Here is a 27917-nt window from a genome sequence, read left to right on the forward strand (position 1 = left end):
GGATTGTCGATATGCTTCTGTGTGGGCTTCAATCTCTCAGATTTTATCCTCATGGTCTCTTCGCGAGATATACGTAGGAGGGAGCCATATACTGCTTGACTCTTCGGTGAAGGTATGTTCTCGAAACTTTAACAAAAGCCCGTACCGAGCTACCGAGCGTCTCTCCTGCAGAGTCTTCCACTGGAGTTTATCTATCATCTCCGTAACGCTTTCGCGATTACTAAATGATCCTGTAACGAAGCGCGCTGCTCTCTGTTGGATCTTCTCTATGTCTTCTATCAACCCTATCTGGTACGGATCCCACACTGCTGAGCAGTATTCAAGCAGTGGGCGAACAAGCATACTGTAACCTACTTCCTTTGTTTTCGGATTTCATTTCCTTAGGATTCTTCCAATGAATCTCAGTCTGGCAACAACTTTACCGACGATCAACTTTATATGATCATTCCATTTTAAATCACTCCTAATGCGTACTCCCAGATAATTTATGGAATTAACTGCTTCCAGTTGCTGACCTGCTATTTTGTAGCTAAATGACAAGGGATCTATCTTTCTATGTATTTGCAGCACATTACACTTGTCTACATTGCGATTCTATTGCCATTCCCTGCACCATGCGTCAATTCGCTGCAGATGCTCCTGCATTTCAGTACAATTTTCCATTGTTACAACCTCTCGATACACCACAGCATCATCTGCAAAAAGCCTCAGTGAACTTCCGATGTCGTTAGTAGCTTCTCTGAACATCCCAACTACCATGTTCTTTTCCCTGGAACAGAGCTCCACCTCCCACAGCAGCGACCCATAACTACGATTACAATTGCTGCAGGCCTCCAATGTCCCTGTTCGGAACTGCAGCTTCCTATGCTGTCGCCTCTGGTCAGGGAGACATTGCATCTGCCCCCATGGCTTGTGCCCCCACAACGGATTTGCCTCGAAAGTCTCCTTTGGTCCAAAAGATTCCGTTGACACTACTATTTTTCACTGCATGTTCTTGGTCGTTCTTGAGAAGTATTCAGGTTCGGAAGTGATATTCACCAATGGCTCAAGAGTCGAAAGATGAATAGGCTTTGCATACACAGATGCACAGTGCAGTGAACACCACTCTCTGCCAAATGGCTGCAGTGTCTTCACTGCTGAATTGATTGCCATTATATTAGCCCTTAGCCATGTTCGTTCTTGCACTGGCAAAAGTAGTACAGTCTTTAGTAACTCTCTTAGCAGCCTTAAGGCTATGGATCAGTGTGTCTCTCCTCAACCACTTGTTCCAGCTTCCATGATCTTGTATCTGGCCTCCATTAAGCTGGGTGGCCAGTCGTTTTCGTTTGGACCCCCACTCATGTTGTGATTTCGGGAAATGAACGAACTGACCAGTTGGCCAAGCTGGCCATCAGGTTGCCAATTCTGGAAATGGGGATCCCAGAACTGGATTTTCAGTCGTTTATACCCCACCGATTGCTGGAAGTCTTCAACTCGGATTAGCCTGCCCTAATCTCCTCAAACATACTGAGGACAATAAAGGAGACCACGAACATGTGGCAGTCTACCAAGCAAGGTTTCACAGGGAATCCACCATCCTCAGTAGATTCCACATTGGCCACACTCGGCTGGCACATGGACGCATTCTCAGGCATGAGGCTCTCCCTCACTGCCAATGAGAAGCCCTCCTGAGGGTGGCCCACTTATAGACTGCCCTAATTTGCCTACTTTAGGGTGGCATCTTACTCTTCCTGACATGCAGCCTCTGATGCTAGGAGACGACGCCGATTCTGCTGACATTGTGTTACATTTTGCCTGTGAATGTGGTTTCTATTCGTTGCTTTAAGGAATAGACCGCCTGAGGGGTTGGTGGGGCACGTCTCTCCAACTGACCCCTCCCCCCCCCCCCTCTCCCCAGGCGTCTCTTGGTGACCCTCGCTGGGTGGCCCAGCCTGACCTCTATTGTTTCCACCTATTTACTCTATTTATGCTTTTTCATTTCTTGGTTTTAACGCCATTCCTTGACTGATCTTTCAACAGTTAGCCTATGCTTTTTCTGGACTTTTATCTGTTTTTTATTGTGTTAGTTACACATCAGCTTTCCAGGTTTTGTCTTTCGCCTCTTTCCTTTGATGACAACTCTTGGATTGCCACTTAACAAGCAAAGGGGTTGATGAACGTATGTTCCTTTCACCCCATACCAACCAACTGATCAATGGCCATGTAGACAAAATCAGAAAAAATTTTGAGGTCACACAACAATTCTTCCCACACACACACCACTCGTGGCTGTATCACGAGATGACGTGGCAGTGCTGCACGTAATACCCTCTGCTACAAATGTTAATATGGGTTCTGGAATATGGATGTATATATTTAAGGGTCAGTCAAATGAAAACAAGTCATTTAGGAGAAAAGCAAGTAAATTGTTTCTTATTACAAAAGTAATCGATAGCTGTTACTGCATGTATCCCAGCGTGAGGATCCAAAAATATGGAAATCATAGAGATGTAAGCGGGCCCACGTCTCGCCAAGGTTGTTCCGAGTACGCTGCAGAAGCGTCTCAAGGAAGCCCTTACACATCTGTCGCACAGTCCCGATCTCTTCCCATGCGATTTCCATACTTTGGAGTCATGAAGAAAGACATTCCTGGTCATCGGTATGGTTCGGACGCAGAGATGCACAATTTGACACATTCATAGTTCCGTAGGCAGCTGCAAACATTTTTCCACGAGGGCACTGCCCGTCTTTTCTCACATTCGGATAAATGTATTATAAGTTAAGACGATTACTTTTGAAATGAACTATTTACTTACTTTGTCTGTCTGTATCGCTTTCATTTGACTTTCCCTTTTAGATATAGGGATTACAAGATGAGAAACCTGATAAAAGAGACACAAACACCAAGTCTAGAGTACGACTGCAGGGAGAAGTATCAGAACCTTTTGAAATCAGGGCAGGAATTAGATCTGGTGCCGGATTTGCTATTGGAGAAACATGGATCACAAGAGGCCAATCTGAACACAGACTGCTTCGCCTTCGCTGTGAAAAAGGAGATCAGTATAATATGGCAAGACCTCCACAAAATGGGTGAAAGAAGTTACTAAAGACGTCTGGCTACGGAAGATATAATGAATGGTAACACCTTCATAATAGTAATGGACATACACAAAGAGTTCAGAATACCAGAGGAAAAAACAGAGATCCCTAGCGAACTGACAGAGAGAAGCTTGGAGTCAGAACACGAGGTGTTCGGACTGGAAAGCACAGGAACGTGAATACCATAAACCAAACGCAGTTCATAGAAGTCCGGCAGGAAAAAAAAGAAAAATTCTTTTACACAGGGAGGAGTAAAATTGTCACGAAATTTTAACCCTGGAGAGCTGATGCCAGTAGGAACCAAAATTACTAATGTTGTGTAGATCGACAACGCACAATTTCTAAACTACGGAAACTTGGCGCCACCCGATCCGATTGGCAGCTGGATTGCCCTGTTGCCGGATGTTCTGGACAACGCAAACCGCGACTGCTTTGCCTGCCGGAGATCGCGATGTATCCAAGGCGGCCCGCACGCTCAGTAGTAGAGCGCCAACTCTAGCGGTCTGTGGTCCCGACGCATCCATTGTAGTTTCATGACAAGACGTACCGGAAACAAACCCGTCAACAACTGTTATCTCGCGTACAGAAAGTCTTTTACAAATTGTGTCAACCCTGATAAGGACCTCTTTTGTAGCTAGGACATTGTTTAGTTAAAGCAGGTGCTTGAACTGGTGACCCACTGATGCGACACAAGCTTGGTAACGTTGAACGGTATTTCGCCGAACTCGTTCAAAGATTCTTGGAATTGCCCTGATGTGATTGGCGGCATGTTGAATGCGATCCATTAATTCCTCTTCGTTTCTAGCTGGTTCACGCCCGGCTTGGTGAACTAGAACCTTGAAGAATCCCCACAGGAAAAAGTTCAGTGGCGTGAGGTCTGGTGGTCGCGGGGGCCATGTCCTACGAGCACCTCTGCCGATTACCCGGCCGTCGAAGAGTTCATTTAAATATCGGCGCACAGCACGAATGTCATGTGCGGGCGCCCCATCATGCTGTAACCACATGCGTAGCCGTATGTCCATGGGAACATCTCCCAGTAGGCCAGGTAGAGTTTCTTGCAAAAAGTGAAGATAATTTGTCCCGGTAAGTCGAGGAGGTAGACGGACGGGCCCAGTCAGATTGTTACCCACAATGCCTGCCCAAATGTTGAGCGAAAATCGTTCCTAGTGTCCGTGGACGTAGGTGACGTGAGGATTCTCCCTTGCCCAGTAATGAACGTTTTGAGTGTTGTATAGGCCATCAAGATGGAAGGTGCACTCATCACTAAACAACACAATTGGGAGGGGGGGGGGGGGGGCGGGGGGAAGTCGGGATCTCGTGCAACACGTCGCAGAAACCACCGGCAAAACCATAGCCTGTGTTCATAGTCCGCCACACAATTTAGGTCATGGACAGGGTGGAAACTAAATAGATGCTGGCCTTCATCGCACAAAACCTCCCAGACTAACCGATGAATGACCACCATGGTACCCAACTGCTCGAGTACTTGTCGTAGGTCTTCATCGAAGCGCTCGAGAACAGTCTCTTAAAGTGCAGCATCCCGTTGTGTTCGACGTCTTCCAGCATCACTATGATATCCCGCTAACAAGCCTGTTTCGCCAAGTCGCCGGTGAATTGCTGTAAACGTTTGCGAGTGCGGGAGGCGTCTTGCTGGGTACCGTTCCTCATACAACCTTCGACCAGTATGCCCATTACTGTCGGCTAATCCATAAACAAAAACCATATCTCGTTGTTTTTCAAACGAATACTGTGTCGCCATGTTTACTGTATGACTAAATCTCCGATGACGTGTGTGTGCTCCGAAGCGAAGCTTATGTGTGAATTCCTCTGACGTGAGGTGGAGACAAACAGCAAGACCAATTCGACGCGTGTGCGTATCACGTTGGGGCAGTGACGGGGCGAGGGTTGTTGGTATGTGTGAATCGACAACCATAGCGCTGCCCGTCAACCGACGAACGGCAAAAGGACAATCCCACAGCCAATCGGAGCGCGAGGCGCCAGGTTCCCGTAGTTTAAAAATGGTGCGTTGTCGACCTACACAACATTAGTAATTTTCGTTCCTACTGGCATCAGCTACCCAGTGTTAAAATTTCGTGACACAGTTTTCCTCCACCCTGTATATGTCCTCCTCCTCATCAACTTCTGTGCGTATCAGGTTTTGCCTGTCACGCCCACTTATACTGATTGTTCCAAGACGTTCCAATTTGAGTGTCCCTAAGTTTCTCCGTCTTGTTCGTTTACATTTTTACAATTTTTTTGATGCTCTGGTATCCCCCATGCTACCGATGTTTTCTTTGCTTCTATTTTTATTTGTGGATATTAATGGTAAATCTGCTCTTAACTCTCTTTTTCCTTTTCGCTGTTGTCTTGTATATGCTGCTAGATGTCTGAGAAATCTGATTTCTACAGGTTGACTTATTACGAGGGTAATCCGAAAAGTAAGGTCTTCTATTTTCTTATAAGTACATAGACCTGTTTATTTCTACAATAGTTTACATCAGTTTACAACCTGAACATTTAGCTATTTTTCGACATAATCTCCATCTCTGTCGATGCATTTTTGTAGACGCTGTGGCAGTTTTTTCATGCCCACGTCATACCAGCTCGCCGCCATGCTGTTTAGAAAGTTATGAACCTCTTCTTTCACCTCGTCGTCGAAGTTGAATCACCGGGACCACAATTAGCGCTGACAGGTACTGTGAGACTCTGAAAAAACTCAAACGGGCAATTCAGAACCGGAAAGGAGGAATGTTGAGCAACGGCGTACTCATTCTCCATTAGAACGCCCGCCCACACATCGCTCGGCAAACCGTTGCTCTCCTGCAACAGTTTCAGTGGAACATTATCACCCACCTACCCTATAGTCCTGACTTGGCGCCCAGTGACTATCACCTGTTCTCTAGGTTAAAAGTACATTTGCCCGGAAAGCGATTCAGCTCCGACGACGACGTGAAAGAAGAGGTCCGTAACTTTCTGAACAGCATGGCGGCGAACTGGTATGACATGGGCGTAGAAAAACTGCCACAGCGTCTACAAAAATGTATCGACAGAAATGGTGATTATTTCGAAAAATAGCTAAGTGTTCAAGCTGTAAACTGATGTAAACCATTGTAGAAATAAACAGGTCTATGTACTTATAAAAAAAAAGGAGCCCTTACTTTTGGAATTACCCTCGTAGTATATCCTTTTTCGTTGTTATCGAGGTTTCACTTCCATAAGTTACATATACAAGTGACAGCGTTTTTTTTTTTTAAATTCTAGAAGTGTCTCTTTCCTTACCTTCCTTAAGGTTCATTTAGTATTACCGTTCATTAATTTAAATTTCTCTGTCTTATGTTGAAAGTCAATTTCGTCTTCTTGTGATATACTGCATCCAACGTATTTAAAACTTTCTAATTACTCAAAATTGGAAAACAAATGTCAATGGACACGCTTTTGTCATACATAAAAGCACTTGTGGAGATGGAAATACGGAATGAATAATCACAGCGACGCGGGCAGCTGTTGCTGGTGTGCAGAGGGCTACCTGGGAAGTTGGCCTGTGCCAGAACGGACGCGCTGGAGGCGACGGCTCCGTCGGTGATGTCCGGGTAGCGGAGGCGCGCCCAGGCGGCCAGGTTGCCGGCGTACGAGCCGCCGAAGACCACCCACTTGGCAGAGTACAGCTCCGGGTTTTGCAGGCGCTGCTGCTGAATGAAATACGCCAGGTCCTCCAGCGCCTGCGTCGAGTTCAGGTAGCGCAGGTTCGTCGTGCTGATGTCCCTGCGGAAGCAAGCGGGGGCTGACCGAATATGCTTACGCTGATCGTTTTTAAAAAGTGCTGCATTGTAGGAGGAAATGAATCTGAGGTTTCAGTAAAATACAGGGTTGTTCGTAGGTATTTCCGGGGTTTCGGAAGACGACTGCGCCATTGTGTACAAGGTGTACAGAAGATTCGTGATACACGTTGTGCTGTACTTGCGCTAGGTATCAGGTGTGTCATACACACAACACGTAGACAAATCATCCACTCAGTATTGTCACATCGAATTAGTTCATGGCTGCAGATAGGCAACCCAACGAAAAAATTACTATGTCTGACTCCTGTTGCGCCTTCCCAGGCAATTCGTGTCGACAGTTTCAGTAGATTTCACTCTCGTATTGTCGTTTGCCAGGTCACGAATGGTGCCCTGATTGAGCAATCGTAATGTGAGTTTAAAACTTTGAGAGACTCTCTATACGCTGTATGTTTTCTGTACGTCTTGCATTTTTCGTGCAGTCATCTTCTGCAGCACAAGTGATACTTAAGAATAATCTTCTACCTTTCAATTTACGACCACGTAATTCTGCATATCTCCACTCCTGAAGATGGACTTCATTCCCGGGGCGACATATACTGTGGATCTAGAGACTAACAAGTGTTTCGATTTGTTTGACATACTTTAGTAAAATAATATACATTTTGTGAGCTGTCTGAAAATTATAATTTAACTTTATCAAAACTAGAGATGATTGTCTTATTGGGATAGCCGCGATCGTTCTTTGAATAAAAATAAGGCATTTCAGTTTTTGATCGCTATTTTTTTTTATTTTCAATAACCGGTTTCAGGATAGCTGCCCGTCTTCAGATCATATATTGCAGTTACAGAGTAACGTGTCAGTGCAGAACTATTGGTTCTCTGTCAAAACCAATAGTTCTGTAGTGACTCGTTACTCTGTAACTGCAATATTTGATTGGAAGGTGGGCAGCTAGCCTGAAACCGGTTACTGAAAATAAAAAAAATAGCAATCAGAGACTGAAATGATATATTTTTAAAATAACTGATTTCTTTTTTTAACCATGAACTACTTTCTTCTTACGTACCAACATCGTCCTCTTCAAGATCCCTTTCGTTGCTGCCAGGGGAATTGTTTCCTGTCTCCATAGCAGTACTGGGATGTTTCTGCTGGAATATCTTCCAGGACGTCTATTACGCTTTTCTGAATGTTGCAAACAGTATCAAAATCACCTCTTTTCGCAGAAGGTCATTGCTGGAGAATGTTGTGTCACAGCGCAGATTGTCATGGTTGAGCATCCAGCTGTTGTACATGTCCCTTTCTTACTCTGAGTCTTTCAAGGACTTCCCAATGAAGTTGGCTGATAGTTTGTCCAGAAAGCGCGAATTCTTTGTCAACGATACTCTAGCTGTAAAGAAACTAATGAGTTTTTGTTTATGGATAGACTCATTCGTGCTGCCTCCGGATAGGGAGACTTTTGCCGGAATTGTTTCCACTATTCAGCATCTGTGATACCGAGAATGAAGAATATGGCTACATTTGAAGGCGGTCCAGATAATAAATACACCTACTATTCTAACTGATCCTCTGTTCTGTGTCAAGCTCACTGAACCATTTTTGCATGACTTATGATAGAATTTGATTGACACTAAACGCGTTCAAATTTAGCTCTCTGCTAATCATTGACATTGTCAATCGACTATCTGATATCACTGGACACGTGACTGTTTCCACATTTTCATCTGTTCTACAGTTATACAATTTCACCTGTACCCCCTAAAAAAGGTTATAACTTGTGAACCGTTACGCCCTCGACAGTAACTGTACTCTGTAACACATCTACGACCTGTCATTATTCACTTCGGTGGTTTCGCCAAGTTTCAAACAAAATTTTATGACGCTGTATTGCTCGTACTTTTGCTATCTGCATTCGTAACATACGTGAGAAACAAAACTCCACTTTATACACACACTCTTGCAGTAACTAAGAAACACTGAAACTGGTAAATGTCACAATCCAAAGTAACTGTCGTGCGAATAGAGAGGCGACAGAATTGCTGGTTTATGCGCAACATTATTAGTCTCATTACTTGTGTAGCACACCTCGTATTTATTACGAAAGGCCTCACTGTGACAGCATTATTGTAGCCACATCATCTCCTCAAGCAGTTTAATGTAGGGTTCTACATTACACTGTACCTTAAAAATGTTTATTTGCAGTGAGATATTAACGAGAAAGGCAAATAAAACACTTTCACAGACTCCAAACTGCGTTTTTGTTGTTGTGGTCTTGAGTCCGAAGCGGCTCTTCGTGTTACACTACCCTGTGCAAGCATCTTGGTCTTAGAATAAGAACTGCAACCTACATCCTTTTGAATTTTCCTACTGTATTCGTTTCTTGGTTCTTCCTCTACGAGTTCTATTCCCGCCCCCCCCTCCTCCCCCCACCCCCCTATACACACACACACACACACACACACTTCCCTCCAACACTTAACTGGTGATCTGTAAGCTATTCTTTCTTTTAATCAAGTAGTGCTACAACTTTTTTCCTCCCTAATTCTCTTAAGTACCTCCTCAGTTAGTTACGCACTATCCCTATCTATTATTGAACATTCTTCTGCAGTGCAACATTTGACAAGACTCTATTCTCTTTTATCTGAACTGTTTCTTACCCACATTTGACTTCAATGCAAGGCTACACTGCAGAAAGGACTTCCTAACACTTACCTCTATAGTCGATGTTAACAAATTTCTCTTCTTCGGAAGCCCTTCTCTTGCACTGCGAGTCTACTTTTATATCATCTTTACTTCAGCCATCATCATTTATTTTACTGCTCCAAATGGCAGAATCCATAAACTACTTTAAGACTCTTGTTTCCTAATCTAGTTCCTTCAGCACCACATGATTTCATGTGTATATGCAGACTGAAGCGACGAATGAAAGTTGAAATGCTCTCTGAAACTATGTAGCTTCATTTGATTACCTGGTTGAATTCGACTTCATTCCAATACGTCTGTTTTGCTGTTGTTGATGTTCATCTTGAATTTCCTCTTTCAAGAAGACGTCCACTCCGTTCAACTGCTTTTCCGCGTCTGTTGTCTCTGATAAAATTATAATGTCATCGTCAAACCTCAAAGTTTTTATTTATTCTCCCTGTACCTTAACAACTTATGTAATTTTTTTCTTTTGTTTCCTTTACTGCTTGCTCAAAGTACAGATTGAATAACGTCTCACTTGGTTCTCAACCGCTGCTTCTCTTTAGTGCCCCTCGACTCTTATTCCTGCGTCTGGTTTCTACACAAGTTTTAAACAGCCCTTCGCTCCCTGTATTTCACCTTTGGTACATTCATAATTTCAAAGAGATAATTCCAGTCAACAATTACAAAAACTTTCTTTAAGTCTACAATTTCTATGAACGTAGGTTTGTCTTTTCTTAACCTATCTTCTAACAAAAGTCGTTGGGTCAACATTGCTTCGCGTGCTCCTGCATTTCTCCAGAATACAAACTAATCTTCTCTGTTATCGGTTTCTCCCAGTTCTTCCATTCTTGCATAAATAATTCGTGTAATAATTCAGTATGTTGTAACAGTGACTTATCTAAGTGATAGTTCGATAATATTCAAGCCTTACAGCACATGATTTCCTTGGAATTGGAATTATTAAATTCTTCTTGAAGTCCGAAGGTGTTTTGCCTGTCTCATGTATCTTGCACATCAGTTTTATTAGTTTTGTCACGGCTGACTGTTCCAAGAATGTCACTATATCTGGCGGAATGTCGTGTGCTCCAGGGGCCTTGTTTCGACTTAGGTCTTTCAATGTCTTCTTACAGGAAGAATACCTAAAAGACAGTTTGTCCCAAGATATGCTGATCGTCATACGGTGTCTGCGTTTCCTAATTGGCTTCGCTCGTAACCCCTACTTACGTATGTATGATGACGGCAACTCCTCTTGCACCTGTGCTAGTGGAGGTTTTTGTCTTTTATCTTTTCTTAATCTTTGTTTTATTGCTTGCTTTGTTTTCCTAACAAACTGCGGATGTTTCATACGAACTTGATACTTTACCTTCGAGTGTTCTACTACAAAGCACACCCAATATTTGGAAGTGAAAACTGATTGTATTTTACAATACCAAGTCGAAGTCAAAATCGATAAAGTTCCTAAATAGGAACATAAATACGTAACGACAGTTATTAATGAGAACTGCTTCAGTAGCGGAACAGTCAGGTCCATTGAAGGAGATACAATTTTTGTTGTTATTGGCACTTACAAGTAGACTAAGTACGAACGATAAATTGAAAGGCGATGCATAAAGTCTTTTGAATACTTGTTCTTGTATTTCAGTGTAGACGTTTGCTTGAGCAAATTAATGTGGAGGGTTTGAAATACTTGCGGGCTTTTTACGCACGGTTTCAGAGCCTAACATAGTGTATAATTCACCATATTTATTTATTTGATTTATTTATTTAACCTGATCTGATTAGGGCCATCAGGCCGTCTCTTACATCGAACCAAGATTTGACACATACAAAATTTATTACATTATAGGTACCAAAGTTATAACAGTTTTAAGAAGACAACTAGTATTAAAATGATTTTTGTGTCTGAAGTGGCAGTGTGACTAAATTATATTGAATATCAACTAAGAAAATTAATAGAGGCGTTACTTGTACTATTGTTGCTGCTAATACTAATAGTGATAGTAGTAATAATAACAATAATAATGGCAATAGTTGTGATATTATTAACAAAAATGACACCGACAAATGTAAGAAGAATTTATAGGCCGACGGAATAGACGTTTTCCGATATAGCGAGTTCTAGGAAAACGAAATTTAACGAGACTACGTCGGCTAAGATTACTGGGAAATGACCAAGATCTGGTTGGAAAGAGGGATGTACAAGGGTGGTGAGTGCGTACAGGGACAGTGGTAATCTTACTGGTGCTTTAGTAGATATGTACTTACCCGCCAGCAGAAAATGGAGGTTAGCTAATATAAGGTAGGAAGTTGTTCCAGAGTTGGGACCCTGCCACACAGAAGGACTTCGAGAAGATAGCTGAACGATGGAGTGGAACAGAAAGGACTTTGCTCTGATGGGAACGTTTGTTTCTGCCTTGTTGTTCAGACAAGAGCCTTAAGGTTAGGATAGATATGAGAGACGGTATTCTTTGATAAGTCAGTAGAGAGAACAAATGGTATGGAACTGTCTGTGCTTTTCTTCACGTAGCCGGGATATCTATGTAAATGATGGTAAAATGTGATCAAGGAGTCGAACATCACAACTATAACGAACACAGGCATTCATAATCAGTTTCCTGGGAACGGCTTTGTTGGATAACATCGCTGAAATCAATAATTGGACGTGTGTTTGTACAAGTTTCTTTTTCAGGTCAAGAGGTAAGAGTATATTTGTAGGGCATGGAGAGATGATCATGCCTTCTTGCACACTGCAGTTATTTGCTCAGTCCAAATTAGATTTTTATCTATAATTGCTCCTACATTTTTTGATGAATAAGTTGATATTTATCCCATTTAGGGTTAAAGACGGTGGAATGACCAACCGATACGGCTTGGGGTTTGGATGGGTTGAGTTATAGCTCTACATCTTGCGCCCATTTTGACAGTTCACACAGGTCGGTATTGAGATTCTGATAACTGTCTTCAGGTCTGTAGCTATTGCACTTAGATACAGCCAGAGGTCGTCAACGCCTATGTATTTTTCTTTTGGACAAGATTGATGGCACATCATTTACGTACAGGACCTAATACCAAACCCCGGGGGACGCCTGATCCTACTTGCCTTGCACTGCGGCTTTATGGTGCCGGACATGACGAATTTCTGGCGAGACGTCAGGTATGAGCGAAACCATTAGACTGCACTTGATCAGAAGGTTAGGCTGCTAAGTTTGGCAAGTTTAAGAAACACATGACAGTTGCTTCTTGTGTATCCATAACAAGCTTCAAGTCATCATCTTTATTAAGGAAGATGTTGCGCTGTCATATTTGGCCTTTTACAAGAACGTTATGAACCATAGCTTTGCCGTTAACAACCTCTATACTGTTCAAGTGGTTCAGATTCACTATGGGACTTAACATCTATGGTCATCAGTCCCCTAGAACTTAAAACTACTTAAACCTAACTAACCCAAGGACAGCACACAACAGCCAGTCATCACGAGGCAGAGAAAACTCTATACTGTTGCTGGTACTACAATTATAATACCATATTCCAACGTTTTGTAAGACAAACTGGTTCATTTAATCTTATTTAACCATTCAGTGATGCACTGGACGTGAGGTTATGCTGCTGTTTTTCCTTGATGAACGGCGGCCACTGAGAAAACACTGCCGCGAAGTTCCGACCTGCGTTTGTAATAAGTCCGTGCCAACATTAAACTGGCACAAGGTCAAGTCATAACTGCACGTTCTCAATGCAACCGCTGGTGCCAGACTCCATGTCTGTTCTAGGAATCACATGTGCTATACTTTTATGCTATAGCTAAAATTTTAGAAGCTGAGTGTCTGGAAAATAGATGCCATTGAAAGGGTATATTATCGAAATTTTGATCATCATCAGCTTACAATCAAATTTTTAACAGCAGTGGTTTTAAAATTGCATCATTTAATTAGTTACATTTAGGTAGCTAATATTTTAGTACTTTCAACATCGCAGCACAGTTAGCAATTGTGATAATCTAATATATAAGAAACTATAACCCTCGATTGCGGTAATGAAACCAACCTTTATCTAGGTTTCAGTCCAAATAATTGAGCCTTCTTCAGAAGATATACCAGAATCTATAATTTGTCTAAGAGGCCAAGGTCTAGAAATAAAACTAAAACAGCCAGAATAGGCGTAGTCACGTTTTAAAAATGTGTACTAAGTCTTGGTGTTGACTTAGAACTTATGTACCGCATTTTTAAAATGTGACTACGCCCATTCAGGCCGTATTAGTTTTATTTCTAGACCATGCCCTCTTAGACAAATTATAGATTCAGGTATATCTCCTGAAGAAGGCTCAATTATTTGGGCTCAAACCTAGGTAAAGTTTGGTTTCATTACCGCAATCGAGGCTGATAGTTTCTTATATATTAGCTAATATTTTAATTGACATACAAGAAACCGTTAGGGATTATACTGGATATTTTCACATAGTAACATATTTTTCAATCCGCCAAAGTACTATTAAGGCTGAAGCTGAATATACTCTGCCTTTACATGTGATAATTGTTAATACACCGGGAGAGAGCGTACGCATTTTCACGTAAATAATCACTAAGACTGTATATATAAATAACTGTTAATGTTCACTATCACGATGGCCAAAGACTGCGCCTCTTACGCGGGAAATAAATTATCGAGCGTATTGACAAGTTGTATGCCACATGATAGAAAAATTAGTGTTTAACGTCCAGTCTACGAAGAGGTAATTAGAAGTAGAGTACAAATACAAATTCGGACTGGGAAAGAACTGAGAAAGAATTTAGCCAAACTAGTATAATAGGAACTATCCAAGGACCGATACAGAGAATCTACGGATAACCTAAATCTATATTACAGGCCTATGATGTTAACAAGCATCCCCGTGAATGCGAGTTCACTGTACTGTATCACTTCGCTCATGATTTTCTTCGGGAATTCAGAAGACTCATTACAGTGGCTCACGTAGAGCTGATGCACCTATACTAGAGTGTTATGCTGTAGTACGAGTGGCGTTCAATAAGTAATGCAACACTTTCTTCCTCGTCAAATTTCGGTTGAAGAAATGCGGAATTTGTTGTGGGGCATCGTGGAATACTTCCGGTACAGCCCCTATGGTTTCATGAAGTTCCGGTAAATGGCGGGGCTACACATGTCCTTGAAAATGGCGTCTGTAACAGCAGTGCATTCCAAGGAGAGAGCGGTCATTGAGTTTCTTTTGGTGGAAAACCAGAACATCGCAGATATTCATAGGCGCTTGCAGAATGTCTACGGAGACCTGCCAGTGAACAAAAGCACGGTGAGTCGTTGTTCGAGGTGTCTGTCATCATCGCAACAAGGCCGCGCAAACCTGCCCGATCCCTCGCGTCCCAGCCGCACAGAGCTGTGACTCGTCCATTGCTGGAACGTGCAAACCGTTTCATTCGAGGTGATGGACCGATCACAGTCAAATAACTCGCTGCACAGCTGGACGTCTCTGTTGGTAGTAAAGCAGGTGGGATACTCCAAGGAGTGTGTCCGCTGGGTTCCTTCCCCGCCTAACAGAAGACCATTCTTTCTTTTTGAATCAACAGTCTTCTAACTGGTTTAAAGCAGCCCGACACAAGTTCAACCCCTTAATCTCAGAGTAGCACTTGCAACCTACGTCCTCCACTATTTGCTGGATGTATTCCAATATCTGTCTTCCTCTACAGTATTTGTCCTCTACAACTCCCTCTAGTGTCATGGAAGTCATTCCCTGATGTCTTGACAGATGTCCTACCATCCTGTCCCTTCTCCTTGTCGGTGTTTCCCACATATTCCTTTCCTCTCCGATTCTGCGCAGAACCTCCTCATTCCTTACCCTACCAGTATATTTAATTTTCAACATTCGTCTGTAGCACCACATCTCAAATGCTGTGATTCTCTTCTGTTCCGGTTTTCACAGCCCATGTTTCGTTAACATACAATGACGTACTACAAATGTACATTCTCAGAAATTTCTTCCTCAAATTAAGGCCTGTGTTTGATATCAGTAGAGCTCTTGGCCAGGAACGCCCTTTTTGCCAGTGCTAGCCAGCTGTTGATGTCCTCCTTTCTCCGCAGGTCATTGATTATTTTGCTGCCCAGGTAGCAGAATTCCGTAACTCCATCTACATCAGTCCTGATGTTAAGTTTATCGCTACTTCACATTACTTTCGTCTTTCTTCGATTTACTCTCAAGCCATATTCTGTACTCATTAGCTTGTACATTCCATTCTTCAGATCATGTAATTCTTCTTCACTTTCATTCAGGATAGCAATATCATCAGCGAATCGTATCATTGATACCCTTTCACCTTGAATTTTAACTCCACTCCTGAACCTTTCTTTTATTTCCATCATTGCTTCTTCGATGTACAAATTGAACAGTACGAGGAAAGACTACACCCTTGTCTTACATTCTTTTTAATACGAGCACTTCGTTCTTGGTCGTCCACTCTTATTATTCCCTCTTGGCTCTGGTACACATTGTATATTACCCCTCTCTCCCTATAGCTTACTCCTCTTTCTTTCAGAATTTCGAATATCTTGCACCATTTTACACTGTCGAACGCTTTTTTCAGGTCGACAAATCCTATGAACGTGTCTTGATTTTTCTTTAGCCTTGTTTCAATTATCAACCGCAATGTCAGAAATGCTTCTCTGATGCATTTACCTTTCCTAAAGCCGAACTGATCGTCATCTAACACATCCTCAATTTTATTTTCCATTCGTGTGTATATTATTTTTGTCAGCAACCCGGGTGACTGAGCTGTTAAGCTGATTGTGCAAAAATTCTCGCACCCGTCAGCTCTTGCAGTCTTCGGTATTATATGGATGATATTTAACTGAAAGTCAGATCGCATGTCGCCAGACTCAAACATTCTATCACTTTATTTTACATATCCATCTTTAACACGCATACTTCTACACACCAACGTGAAATAATCTATTTGTTGTCACTTCCCCCTGTGACCTTAGAAATTCTGATGGAATGTTATCAATCTCTTCTGCCTTATTTGTTCCTGACTCCTCCAAAGCTCTCTTAAACTCTGATTTTAATACTGGATCCCTTATCTCCTCTAAACCGACTCTTGTTTCTGCGTCTAACATATCAGACAAATGTTCCCCCTCATAAAGGCATTCAATCTACTCTCGTCACCTATCCGCTCTCTCCTCTGCAGTTAATAATGGAATTCCCGTATCAATGGTACCACCCCTGTTTTCAATTTGTTTTGATTTTCCTGTATGCTGAGTCAATCCTTCCGACAGTCATTTCTTTTTCGATTTCTTCACATTTTTCTTAGCTTGTCGTTCCTTCCTATTAATTTCATTCCTCAGCGACTTCTTTTGTTATCTATGGTATCTTCACAGCTACATTCTTTGTACTTATCATTTTCCTTCCAACTTCAGTGAGTGCACTTTTTAGAGATGTCCAATCCTCTTCAACTGTACTGCCTACTGAGCTATTCCTTATTGCTGTAGCTGCAGCTTGCAGAGTACCTCATCCTACCTTAGTAATGCGTATTCATTCTTCCTGACTAATCTAACTTCAGCCCACTCCCGTTACACTGTGATCTGAATCTATATCTGCTCCTGGGTGCGCCTTGCAATCCATTGTCTGATTGCGGAATCTCTGTCTGACCACGATGTAATCTAACTGAAATCTTCGAGTATCACTGGGCCTTTTCCAAGTATACCTCCTCCTCTTGTGGTTTTTGAATAGAGTATTCCCTATTATTATTACAGAACTCAATCTTTCTCCTCTCTCATTCCTTGTCCCAAGCCCATATTGTACAGAAACCATTTCTCCTGCTCCTTCCACTACAACTGCGTTTCATACCCCCAAGACTATTAAGTTTTTCATCTCCCTTTACGTACTATATTACCTTTTCAGTATCTTCATATACTTTCTCTATCTCTCCAGCCTGCAACGTCGGCATGTATACCTGAACTATCGTTGTCGATGTTGGTTTGCTGTCGATTCTGATAAGAGCAACCCTATCACAGAACTGTTCACCGTAACACACTCTCTGCCTTCCTTCCTATTCGTAACGAGTCCTACTCTCGTTATACCATTTTCTGCTGCTGTTGATATTACCCTGTACTCATCTGACCAGAAATCCTTGTCTTCTTTCCATTTTACCTCACTGATCCCTAGTATATCTAGATTGAGCCTTTGCATTTCCCTTTTCAGACTTTCTAGCTTCCCTGTCACGTTCAAGCTTGACATTCCACGCCACGACTCGTAGAACGTTATCCTTCCGTTGGTTATTCAATATTTTTCTCATGGTAACCTCCCCCTTGACAGTCACCTTCGGGAGATCCGAATGGGGGCTATTCCGGAATCTTTTGCTAACGGAGAAACCAAGGCTGTTGGCAGAATGAGGGTGACTTCCTATGCCGGAAATCTTCAGCCGCTAATGCTGATTATTAATCAAAATTTAATTGGTAGCGGATTTCGAACCGGAGACTGAGAAAGTTTTGATTAATAATGAAAGACGCTACCCTTAGACCACGGCAGAAGACCATAAAGAACAATGAAGAACCATCTGTGAGCAGTTGCCCAATGAAGGGTAGACTCCGCGGGAAGCAGTACATGGATGATGTGGAGGTTACCGATGCAGCAGCACGTTGACTCCAGGGTCGACCAGTAGTGTGAGACCATGCGGGCATACAGGCCTTGCCATAAGGTGGCGTAAGGTGATCGCATTGAACGGAGGTTGTGTTGACGAATAGGGTTTTGTAGTGAAAAGAGTTGAGAATAAGAGATTTGTTGGAAAACTGAATAAAACCAACCTGCTTTCAGGAAAACCACATGTTTGCATTACTCGTTGAACGCCTCTCATACAAGGTTTTAGCGTAAATTACGGAAAAGAATAATTACTTTAGCATAAAGTTTTTAAGTGCAGTTCTTTTACCTGAGAAAATTTTGTACCACCTTGGGTTTTATAAAATGAAAACGTACGCTTTTAACAACGTTCAGCAGATCTTGGTAACAAACCTACATTCACGTGACAGATAACCATATAGTAGGATGCCCCCTTATCAATGGCGGGGGATGTCTGTAGAGAGATTAGACTTACATATGGTTCGTAAAGAAGCTATAGGAGAAACAATCTGGATGATTGACTGATCTAGCCTTGTAATGTTAGCCAATTTGTCATTTCAAACGCAGCTGCTGCGAACAGGTAAAAGGAAGGGGAAGCTGAAGCCGTTAGATTTCCCTAGGACATGCAGTTGTACTGTAAGACTTAATCCGGCAGTAAAATAGTCATTTATTGGCATATACAGGCGAGAATTTCTCAGGAGGATATAACATTTTTGCAAAGAGCATTAGGCGACTATTGACAGAAATAGGGGAAAGGAATACAGTACAATGCACATGGTTAGTTTTGAGAGACGAAATAGTAGAGGTAGCAGGCGATCAAATGGGCAAAAAGACAAGTTCCAGTAGAAATAGTTGGCTAACACAAGATACTGAATTCAACTAATGAAAGAGAAAAATATAAAAATGCAGAAAATATATTTTGCAAACGATTATACGGACGTCTAATTATTTATATTGGTGTGAAACGCAAAATGGCAAAGCAGGAAGGTCTAGCCAAGAAACAGAGAATTGTATAATCATGCATAACTATAGAAAACACGAATTCCACGTACAGGATGACTAAAGTGATCTTCTGAAAAAGGAGAAACAGCTGTATGAGAATCAAGAACTCGAATGACACGACAGAACTATACAAACATACCCGCAAAAAAGTCGAAAGATGGAGTAAATATACAAAGGAAAAAATCTTCTAAACAATGTATTGAAAAGGGGAGAGGAAGTAGATGAAAATGTGTTGGGAGATGTAATATTGCGAAAGCAATGTGTGAGGCCACTGAAATACCAAAGCCAAAACAAAGCACCTGGAGCAGACAACAGTCCCTCGGAATATTTGAGAACCTTTGGAGAACCCTAACAGAACTATTAAGTGTCATAGGCAAGATGTGTGAGACACTCAGAACACCTTCACACTTCAAGAAGAATGTAATAATTTCAATACCAAACAAAAAAGGTGCTGAGTAAGTGAATATTGCCCTCTCGGGTAGCCGCGCGGTCTAACACCCTGCTTTTCGAGCGGGAAGGCGTGCCGGTCCCCGGCACGAATCCGCCCGGCGGATTCGTGTCGAGGTCCGGTGTACCGGCCAGCCTGTGGATGGTTTTTAAGGCGGTTTTCCATCTGCCTTGGCGAGTGCAGGGTGGTGTCCCTTATTCCACCTCAGTTACAATATGCCGGCGATTGCTACGCAAACACTGTCTCCACGTACGCGTAAATCATTAGTCTACCACGCGAACATCTGGGGTTACACTCGTCTGGTATGAGACATTCCCTGAGGAAGAGGGGGGGATAGGGGGCTCCACTGGGGGCCGAACCGCACAGTAACCCTGGGATCGGTTTGGGGCGGCGGTGGGGTGAGTGGACTGCTGCAGCCTGTTGTGGGGTTGTGAACCACTGAGGGCTACGACGGGGACGAAGCCTCTCCGTCGTTTCTAGGTCCCAGGTTCAACACACGCACAATACACAAGTAAATATTACAGAACCATCAGTTTAATAAGTCAGTGTTGCAAAACATTTACAAAAATTATTTACAGAAGAATGAATAAATTGGAGATAAGAGTGGATTCTGGTGAAATGTAGGAACACTGAGGCAATAATGACACTACGACTAGATCGATGAAAATATGGAAACACCACAAACGCAACACATTACCATGCCTCACACGTTAGCATTCAAAACATCTTCAGTGCTCTCGGAAAGGACAAACAGAGATAGTGTATACTTCTCAAGGAAATCTTATGCCATTCTTCGTATGAAACAGTGGCAAGTGCAGGTAACGACGATGGACGTGAATATTGATCCTGCCCACTTCTCTCCACAGCAGGCCACAAGGCCTCAACAATACTGCGATCTGGTGTTTGTGGTGGACAGGGGAGATACGACAATTCATTCTCGTGCTCAGAAAATCAGTACTAATGACAGTCCATTAGTCCATAATACTGTAACTCACTTGAGGGTGGCGCCTCTGTTAGAATCCAAGAAATGCACTGTGCGGGGTGAGGCCAATACACATTTAGTAGGAAGATAATCTACATCTACATCTACATACATACTCCGCAACCGCAACCCACCTGACGGTGTGTGGCGGAGGGATTTTTTTTTTTTTTTTTTTTTGGTCATCAGTCTACTGACTGGTTTGATGCGGCCCGCCACGAATTCCTTTCCTGTGCTAACCTCTTCATCTCAGAGTAGCACTTGCAACCTACGTCCTCAACTATTTGCTTGACGTATTCCAATCTCTGTCTTCCTCTACAGTTTTTGCCCTCTACAGCTCCCTCTAGTACCATGGAAGTCATTCCCTCATGTCTTAGCAGATGTCCTATCATCCTGTCCCTTCTCCTTATCAGTGTTTTCCACATATTCCTTTCCTCTCCGAGTCTGCGTAGAACCTCCTCATTCCTTACCTTATCAGTCCACCTAATTTTCAACATTCGTCTATAGCACCACATCTCAAATGCTTCGATTCTCTTCTGTTCCGGTTTTCCCACAGTCCATGTTTCACTACCATACAATGCTTACTCCAGACGTACATCCTCAGAAATTTCTTCCTCAAATTAAGGCCGGTATTAGATATTAGTTGTCAAAGATAACTTGGAAACTTCTGTCACATGTATAGAAGTTTGGATCTAGTACTCGTAGTACTAAATCGAGTGAGCGATGATCTAGAAAATATTGCCCGCATCAGGGACATTACGTGACGAAAGGAATTCTGTTACACAGGTGTTTTTCACTAAGGGCCTAATTGTGCCTTTCTAACTGGGAATGCTCTAACTTTTCCACTCTGTTTAGAGGAGCTGGTAAACTTTTCTATTGCAAATTTCATAAGTATTATAATCAGCATGATACGCATAATGTAACCTATGGAATTAGAACTCAGACTTAACCTACGGGAGTTTCAAGATTTTAGTGAGATTTAACATAGGACTTGTCTTAGTGAGACACTGGCTTCATGACAACCTGCGTGTCGTTTATCACGGACTCCGTATGTGGTGGGTTATGAATTATGTACAACTGTGTTCCTGTAAGATCTATGGCTAATTAGCAATATGATGAAATCAGTCAATTCTGAAACCCTATGTTGGGTTACTGGGACACAGTCATTCCAGCCATATAATGCAATGAATGGAAACTGTCATAGTGTGCGATATGGAATAAACTCAATTCAGTGACACACATTGCGCTGCTATTATGCACTGGGAGCATGTTCGATCACGAGTAACAACTGAAAATTACATTTCTCGTCTCCCATCACCTTATAAAGAAGTGTAGCTTCTTCTGGCCTCTGGCTGACTAGGGTTCGAACAGGCACTCCAGAATGGCGTGACGCAAGAGGTTAATACACGACAGGAGTTGCGTGCAGTGGAAGAGGTGCACTGCATGGGCACATAGTTTCAGTAAAGTCATTTAATCGGTAAATATCCTGGTGGTGAATGTGAGTGGAGAAAGACGTGCATAGCGCATGTTTGCGTTATAAATAGTACCGATTTCGATATTGTACGACTGTAAGTGTGTGAGATAATTCGAAAGTGCCTGTGTACACAGCTGGTACTTATTCCACAAGGGTTGTTCTCGTCATCAATAAAAATGCGTTGGCATCAGTCAAATGTTTGAATAGTCACATCCAACAGTCAAGCTGCCTACTGATTTTTGTAGCGCTTTTAGTTGTTCTCGAGCAGAGCGCTATCGACTGTGCGTAATGGACATATGCACAGAAGACTCCAGGTTGATAGAAAGAAAATTCGCGATGTGTGTCTAAATTTTACGTGTCCGTTTGCAACGCTCACATATTTCTGTAGTTACAACCAGCACATCTCATAACATTTTAAGTTGTACCATCGAGAGGATTTGCTGCTTCCCGATTTGTGACGTCTGTCAAACATCTCCACGATCTGTCTCATGTGCATAACTTTGGTTTGTCAAACCTACGTCAGTAACAAGCTGTTCATTCAAAGTGACGGCCGGCAGCCTTCCAATAGAAGTTTGTCTCATTCTCAGGTGTTGATGATATTTTGTCTATCTCCTGCAATTCAGGCGAATAGATTACGTGTAGTTTTGACTCCAGTCTACGAACTGTTAAGGAACGTGAATACGGTGTACTCACCTAGTGGGCCTACTGGAACCATAGAATCGATGCTCCAGCTCCAGCATGAGGGCGCCATAACTCCTGGACAGCGTGAACATGAACCCTCCACTCACCCATGAAGAGCTGGCTTCGGGTTCCCCACCGATGAACAAGAAGACAGGATTTCCAGATTTGTAGTATCTGTCGTTGCGGTGGTAGAGCTGCAGAATAGGCCACAAATTATTGCAGTTGAGACAACTGGTGAGTGCAAAGATGTGCTTCACTCCAGTGTTTCATAGGCTATGTACTACAACACAGACACCAACTGTAATGAGAAGAGCACCTATCTGCAGAACTATGAAACTGAACGAAAAAAGTTGCTTTCTTTATTATTAAAGCAATGGCTCAGAAAGAGTTTTTAATGTAGATCCAAAAATAAACTGCGTAACACAATTAAAGAATCACTTTTTGGAAACCGCTTAATTGTCCCCCATTCCAACGTAGAAGTCTGACATTTGGCTTGCTTTGTAAAGGTGCAAAAGAGCGACGCCTTGGGTTCGGTGACCCTTCAAACAGCAAGATGCCGACACATGCCAAGAGAAGGTCAGAGCTCAGAAGTTCATGTCAGACGAAACGTGGGTTAATGATGACATGTGTGTGGGAATCAATGCTCCAATGAAAGGGGCCTATTCGTGTGGATTCTGTGCGTCAGTGTGTCTGAAATACTTTTCTCGGTCACCCATAAGTAAACTGCATGTTTTCAACGCTGGGCGCCCTCTTTCTGATCTCCATTGCAGAGGCATCAAAAGAAGGGGTGAAATGTGTGTAAGTAGCTGTATGAAGAACTTCCGAACATGTCTCACTTTGGCGTTGGACAAAATTTTGTTGAAATTTGGTGCAATGTAACATCATTGAACCACCTGACACCTGACATGATCTTCACTCTAGACCTTTTTCCACTTGTGTCGACGCCTTGCTGTTTGATGCGTTGCCGAGCCCGTTGGTGACGTCGCAGGATGACACACTTTTGCATGATCACGGACAAAGTTTGCTGACACCTCTTAGCCAAATTTCGAACTTCTACATTGCAATGGGAAAAAACTAGGAGGTTTAGAAAAATTATTCCCTTAATTGTGTTGCACAGTCTATCCCTGATCATTTCCCAACACCATATAGTCCGTGACAGGCAGCAAAGCAACCTTGGAACGATATGATGACCAATTACTTTTGTTCTGTAGACGAATGTTCTGTCAAAGACTTGGAACATGCGTGGTATGGCATACAATGTTTTCTATTTATTATTTAAATTTTGTTTTTTACTCATAACATGAGATGTAACAAGGTATTTTTTTCTAAATTTAATTCACTGGTCTACTAAATAATCTGTAAACAACCACATGGAATCACAAAACCACAAAAGCAAACACCAACTGCGACATAGTCGCGTATACAAACAGTGATCCAATACTGTCAAATATTTTTTATTCCAGTCTTTGATCACAATATCAATTCTTTAGACAATGACCGGTTTCAGTCCATAATGACCATCCTCATATCTGTTTTACACCATTATGGACTTATCACTTTAGGACATGGTGTAAAAAAATCTGAGGATGGTCGTTACGGACTGAAACCGGTTATCGTCTAAAGATATTGTGACCAAAGACTGGAATAAAAACATTTAAAAGTAAACAAGTTAATTATTCTGTAAACCAACTGTTTCCCATGTCGTTTCGACAAAATTGTGCTAAGTTAACTATGGAACACATTTTTATCGAACTTACTGGCAGCAGCAGCAAGAGCGGTGTGTTTACACCATGTAATATTTTGGTAGTTAGCATAGATGGGTGATCTGCTCCTGAATTGATTCACAGACTTAAAACCTTTTGCAGACTGAGTGATAGATGGCTCAGAAAAAGGGAGCAGTAGTTCTTCAGAGTCGAACTGTCTCTTCAGTGACGTTATTGAGTCGAAGATTCTAGGGTAGGCTACTGCAATTGTGTCCCACACAAACTGCTAAATTAGGCACTATGGAATAGAGTATTATAGTAAGAAATGTCTCCCTATATGCAAAAAATAAAATAAATTACGCTGTAGACTACACGCATGTAAGTTTCTCTATACCTTAATGTTGCAAACAACCTGTGTCAAAAAGGAAAGGAAAAAATCGAAGAGATTAGTTCCTTACAATGCTGCATTAATGCAGAAAATACTTTCCTATTATTTATTTTGGGTCTTGATTTGAAAAAAGACAAGTGGCAACCAGATGTCACGCTGGTCCATTCGGTGCTTCCCGCAAGAGATGATGCTCAGAGAGTTGCAGTACTCACTGGGGAGCGAGCGAGCTGCAAGGAAGTGACTCGCAACAGCCAGTGAGCCAGCTCTCACTCACCACTCTGCTGTCACTCTTCACGCACAAGGAGTGGATCACATGGCAACTCCACAGTGACACTGCTCTCTGAAATCTTCTCTCGGATTCGGCTCACAGCACTATTGGCTGGTTCACTGAGTCAACTGCAGTTTGACTTAGCTCTTTCTTGACTCAGCACTTTCCATTCAAGTTCAGTTCAGTGCGGATATTGTTCATAGCAGTAGTAGCAGTATGTATATAACATTATTAAATTTTCCATTTGCAGGGTGAGCCGGGAGGAAAGGTACATGCTTTCAATGGTAATAGTATTAGTGATTCTGAACAGAAAACATCAAAAACTTTTCTTAAGTGCATCTGGCATACAGCTGTTTGAAAATCGTGGACGTCAGTTGTATGTTCTTCTTCACCAGCAATCAAATGTGAATGTAACCAAAGAGACATTAAGTTATGTAGTGTTGTTGTTACCGACCATTTCATCGATGCACGGTCCGTACTGCCAGTCATACAGTACCTCACTGAAACGTATCCTATGCATTAGATCGTCGCCATGGAGTCACTATATGGTCATTGAGGTCACCTGATCTTACTCGATTAGATTAATGTATGTGGGGTTGGCTTAAGAGCGAAGTCTACAAGCTCAGAGTGGACATAAGGGAGAAACTTTCGGCTCGTATTTTACATGTGTGGGCTCAGATCAGTAACACAGCAACTGTCTGCAAGAACTGCAAAATGTATTGCAGTTCACAGTGGACTTTTATAACGTGTTTTATGAGGAAATGTGCACAACTAAAGAAAACATTAGATCAGTATGTTTCATTATCTATCACCTGCCTTTGTAGTATCCCCCAATGTTCCCAAGACTTTCCTCAGAAACTGTTAAGAACTGGGCATATGTTTATATGGGGTTTCTTGTTCAGAGTCACTAATACTATCACCTCTCAAAGAATGTACCATTCCTCCTAACTCACCCTGTTATTAGTGTGTGTAATATTATAGAACACACTGCATGTGCATTTTTCCTCATTCCAAATTTTTAATATTTTAAATGTGGATCTTCGTAGTAAGTACATTAATTTCTCCGTATAACATATAATATTTTCAGTGATGCATTACGTAAGTAAACCACGTTGCCTTCGACTAGATGAGCTGCAAGCTTCATATATCATTTTACCAAACTGGAGAAAAGGAAGCAGGTAACTTCTGTTCTTCTGGTTTCTAATCAAAGCTGAAGAGACGTGCAAGAATAGTGTGAGTCACAAAGCCTATCAAGATCGCAGTCAAACGATGATTATCCTGCATAAATGTAAAAACTCGATTCTAGTGAATCGTTCTCACTGATGCCTGCTTACTCCGCATGCACTTCAGGAAATCAAATAGGCTATCAGTATGAATCCAGACTGCCACTTTCATTTGGTTCCGGACCCAATTCTGAGATACTTCCTTTATGTGGCCTAACCCATAACTAATATTCGCACGCAACAACCCACAAATGAAAGTGTCAACGATATCAATCCGATCATATTACATAAATTTAGAGCATTCTATAGACAATATTTTCAAATAATTCATAAATATTACAAATTATAATTCACTAATCCAAAAAAATATTATCAAACGGTTTACTGCCCAGTTATCTGATGGCATTAAGAACTATTTGACCGCTTAAACAGTGTGACTCACAGCTACAAACAATCGCAGTTTCCGTAGACTCATGCCGGATTTATAGATGTGAAGACTTAGTCACACCTTCCAGAGTCCTTCCAGTGTAAAAAGACCCACTGAAAAAAGTATTACAAGCTAGGGAAAGACTGTCATTACAAAACCACGTGTAATGTCAGTGCCACGATAGCGGTCAATACTTCAAATATGTAATCAGCAGTCTGATAGACTGTCAGGTATCCGTATGCTCTGTAGCTGTTCGTTATCATATTTTTAACATGTTTTTGCATTTTCGGAAATACCGTTTTTGGATGACCTGAAAATGGGTCGCGGCCCGAAACTGGTCATCGAGTGAATAATAAAAGTGAAATTTGCAACTTTGGACTGGTTTTTCGTCGTACTTGTTAACAGAAGCTGCTGACCCACATCTATTTCAGAATGTTGGAAGTTCGTTGAACATATGAGGCCAATCTAAGACTTTGGTTGTTTTAATCTGTCAGTGAATAATCATTGAGGGGCGAAATTGGTAGTCTATTTTTGTCGTGCATAGACTGGAATTAAAGAAACAAATTCTATACTCCTTACTTGTCCCTGTTACGTTTATATACTTTCCTTACTGTGTCCCAATCCCGAAGCACCACCTGTCGGTATTCTACAACGGTGGACAGTGTTCATCTTATTTTGATTCACCAGAGTATCATAGACTTAATGAGACATTACATATGTTGCCGTGTTTGTCACAACAAATCTTCGTCGACAGCCATTCACATTTCGCTAGTATTGATTCCCGAGTGACCATACGAAACGAGTTCTCTTTGTGGTCAGCACACTGGACTCTCATACGTCTGCTTCCAGAACTACGTGCATCGGCAGCCTGCAAGCAGCACCGCAAGTGTTCTCCTCCTGAAGACTCACTACGAGTACCGCAATTGCATCGCTCCGTAAGGATACTGCATTTGTGATGAAAAAATCTGTTGACAAGCGACACCAGGGGCGCCACTATCACTCAGATGCACCTCGCGCGTCAGCAATGGCGGCGCTGCAATAGGGAGGACTAGTCTGCATCGCGGGCCATGTAGCCGCCAAGCTCCGCTGATATTACTCCGCATGCTGTGTATTTAAATCGCGTCTAAAGCTGGAGCAGGCAATCCTTCGCAGCTCAGGGTTTTTATGCTCCCAAC

At 42.2% G+C, this 27917-nt stretch overlaps 1 protein-coding gene across 1 annotated transcript in view; it reads right to left on the minus strand.

Moving 5' to 3' along the window:
- The window catches only part of LOC126481884 (putative serine protease K12H4.7), a 78769-nt gene that overhangs the window by 41201 nt on the left and 9651 nt on the right, over positions 1-27917 (minus strand). The window contains exons 2-3 of the mRNA XM_050105844.1: positions 22746-22927; positions 6605-6840 (exon numbers count right to left, since the gene is read on the minus strand). Of these exons, the coding sequence (XP_049961801.1) occupies positions 6605-6840; positions 22746-22927 (418 nt within the window). The remainder of the gene's footprint in view (positions 1-6604; positions 6841-22745; positions 22928-27917) is intronic.

Source organism: Schistocerca serialis, chromosome 5, assembly GCF_023864345.2.
Source record: "Schistocerca serialis cubense isolate TAMUIC-IGC-003099 chromosome 5, iqSchSeri2.2, whole genome shotgun sequence".
NCBI lineage: Eukaryota > Metazoa > Arthropoda > Insecta > Orthoptera > Acrididae > Schistocerca > Schistocerca serialis.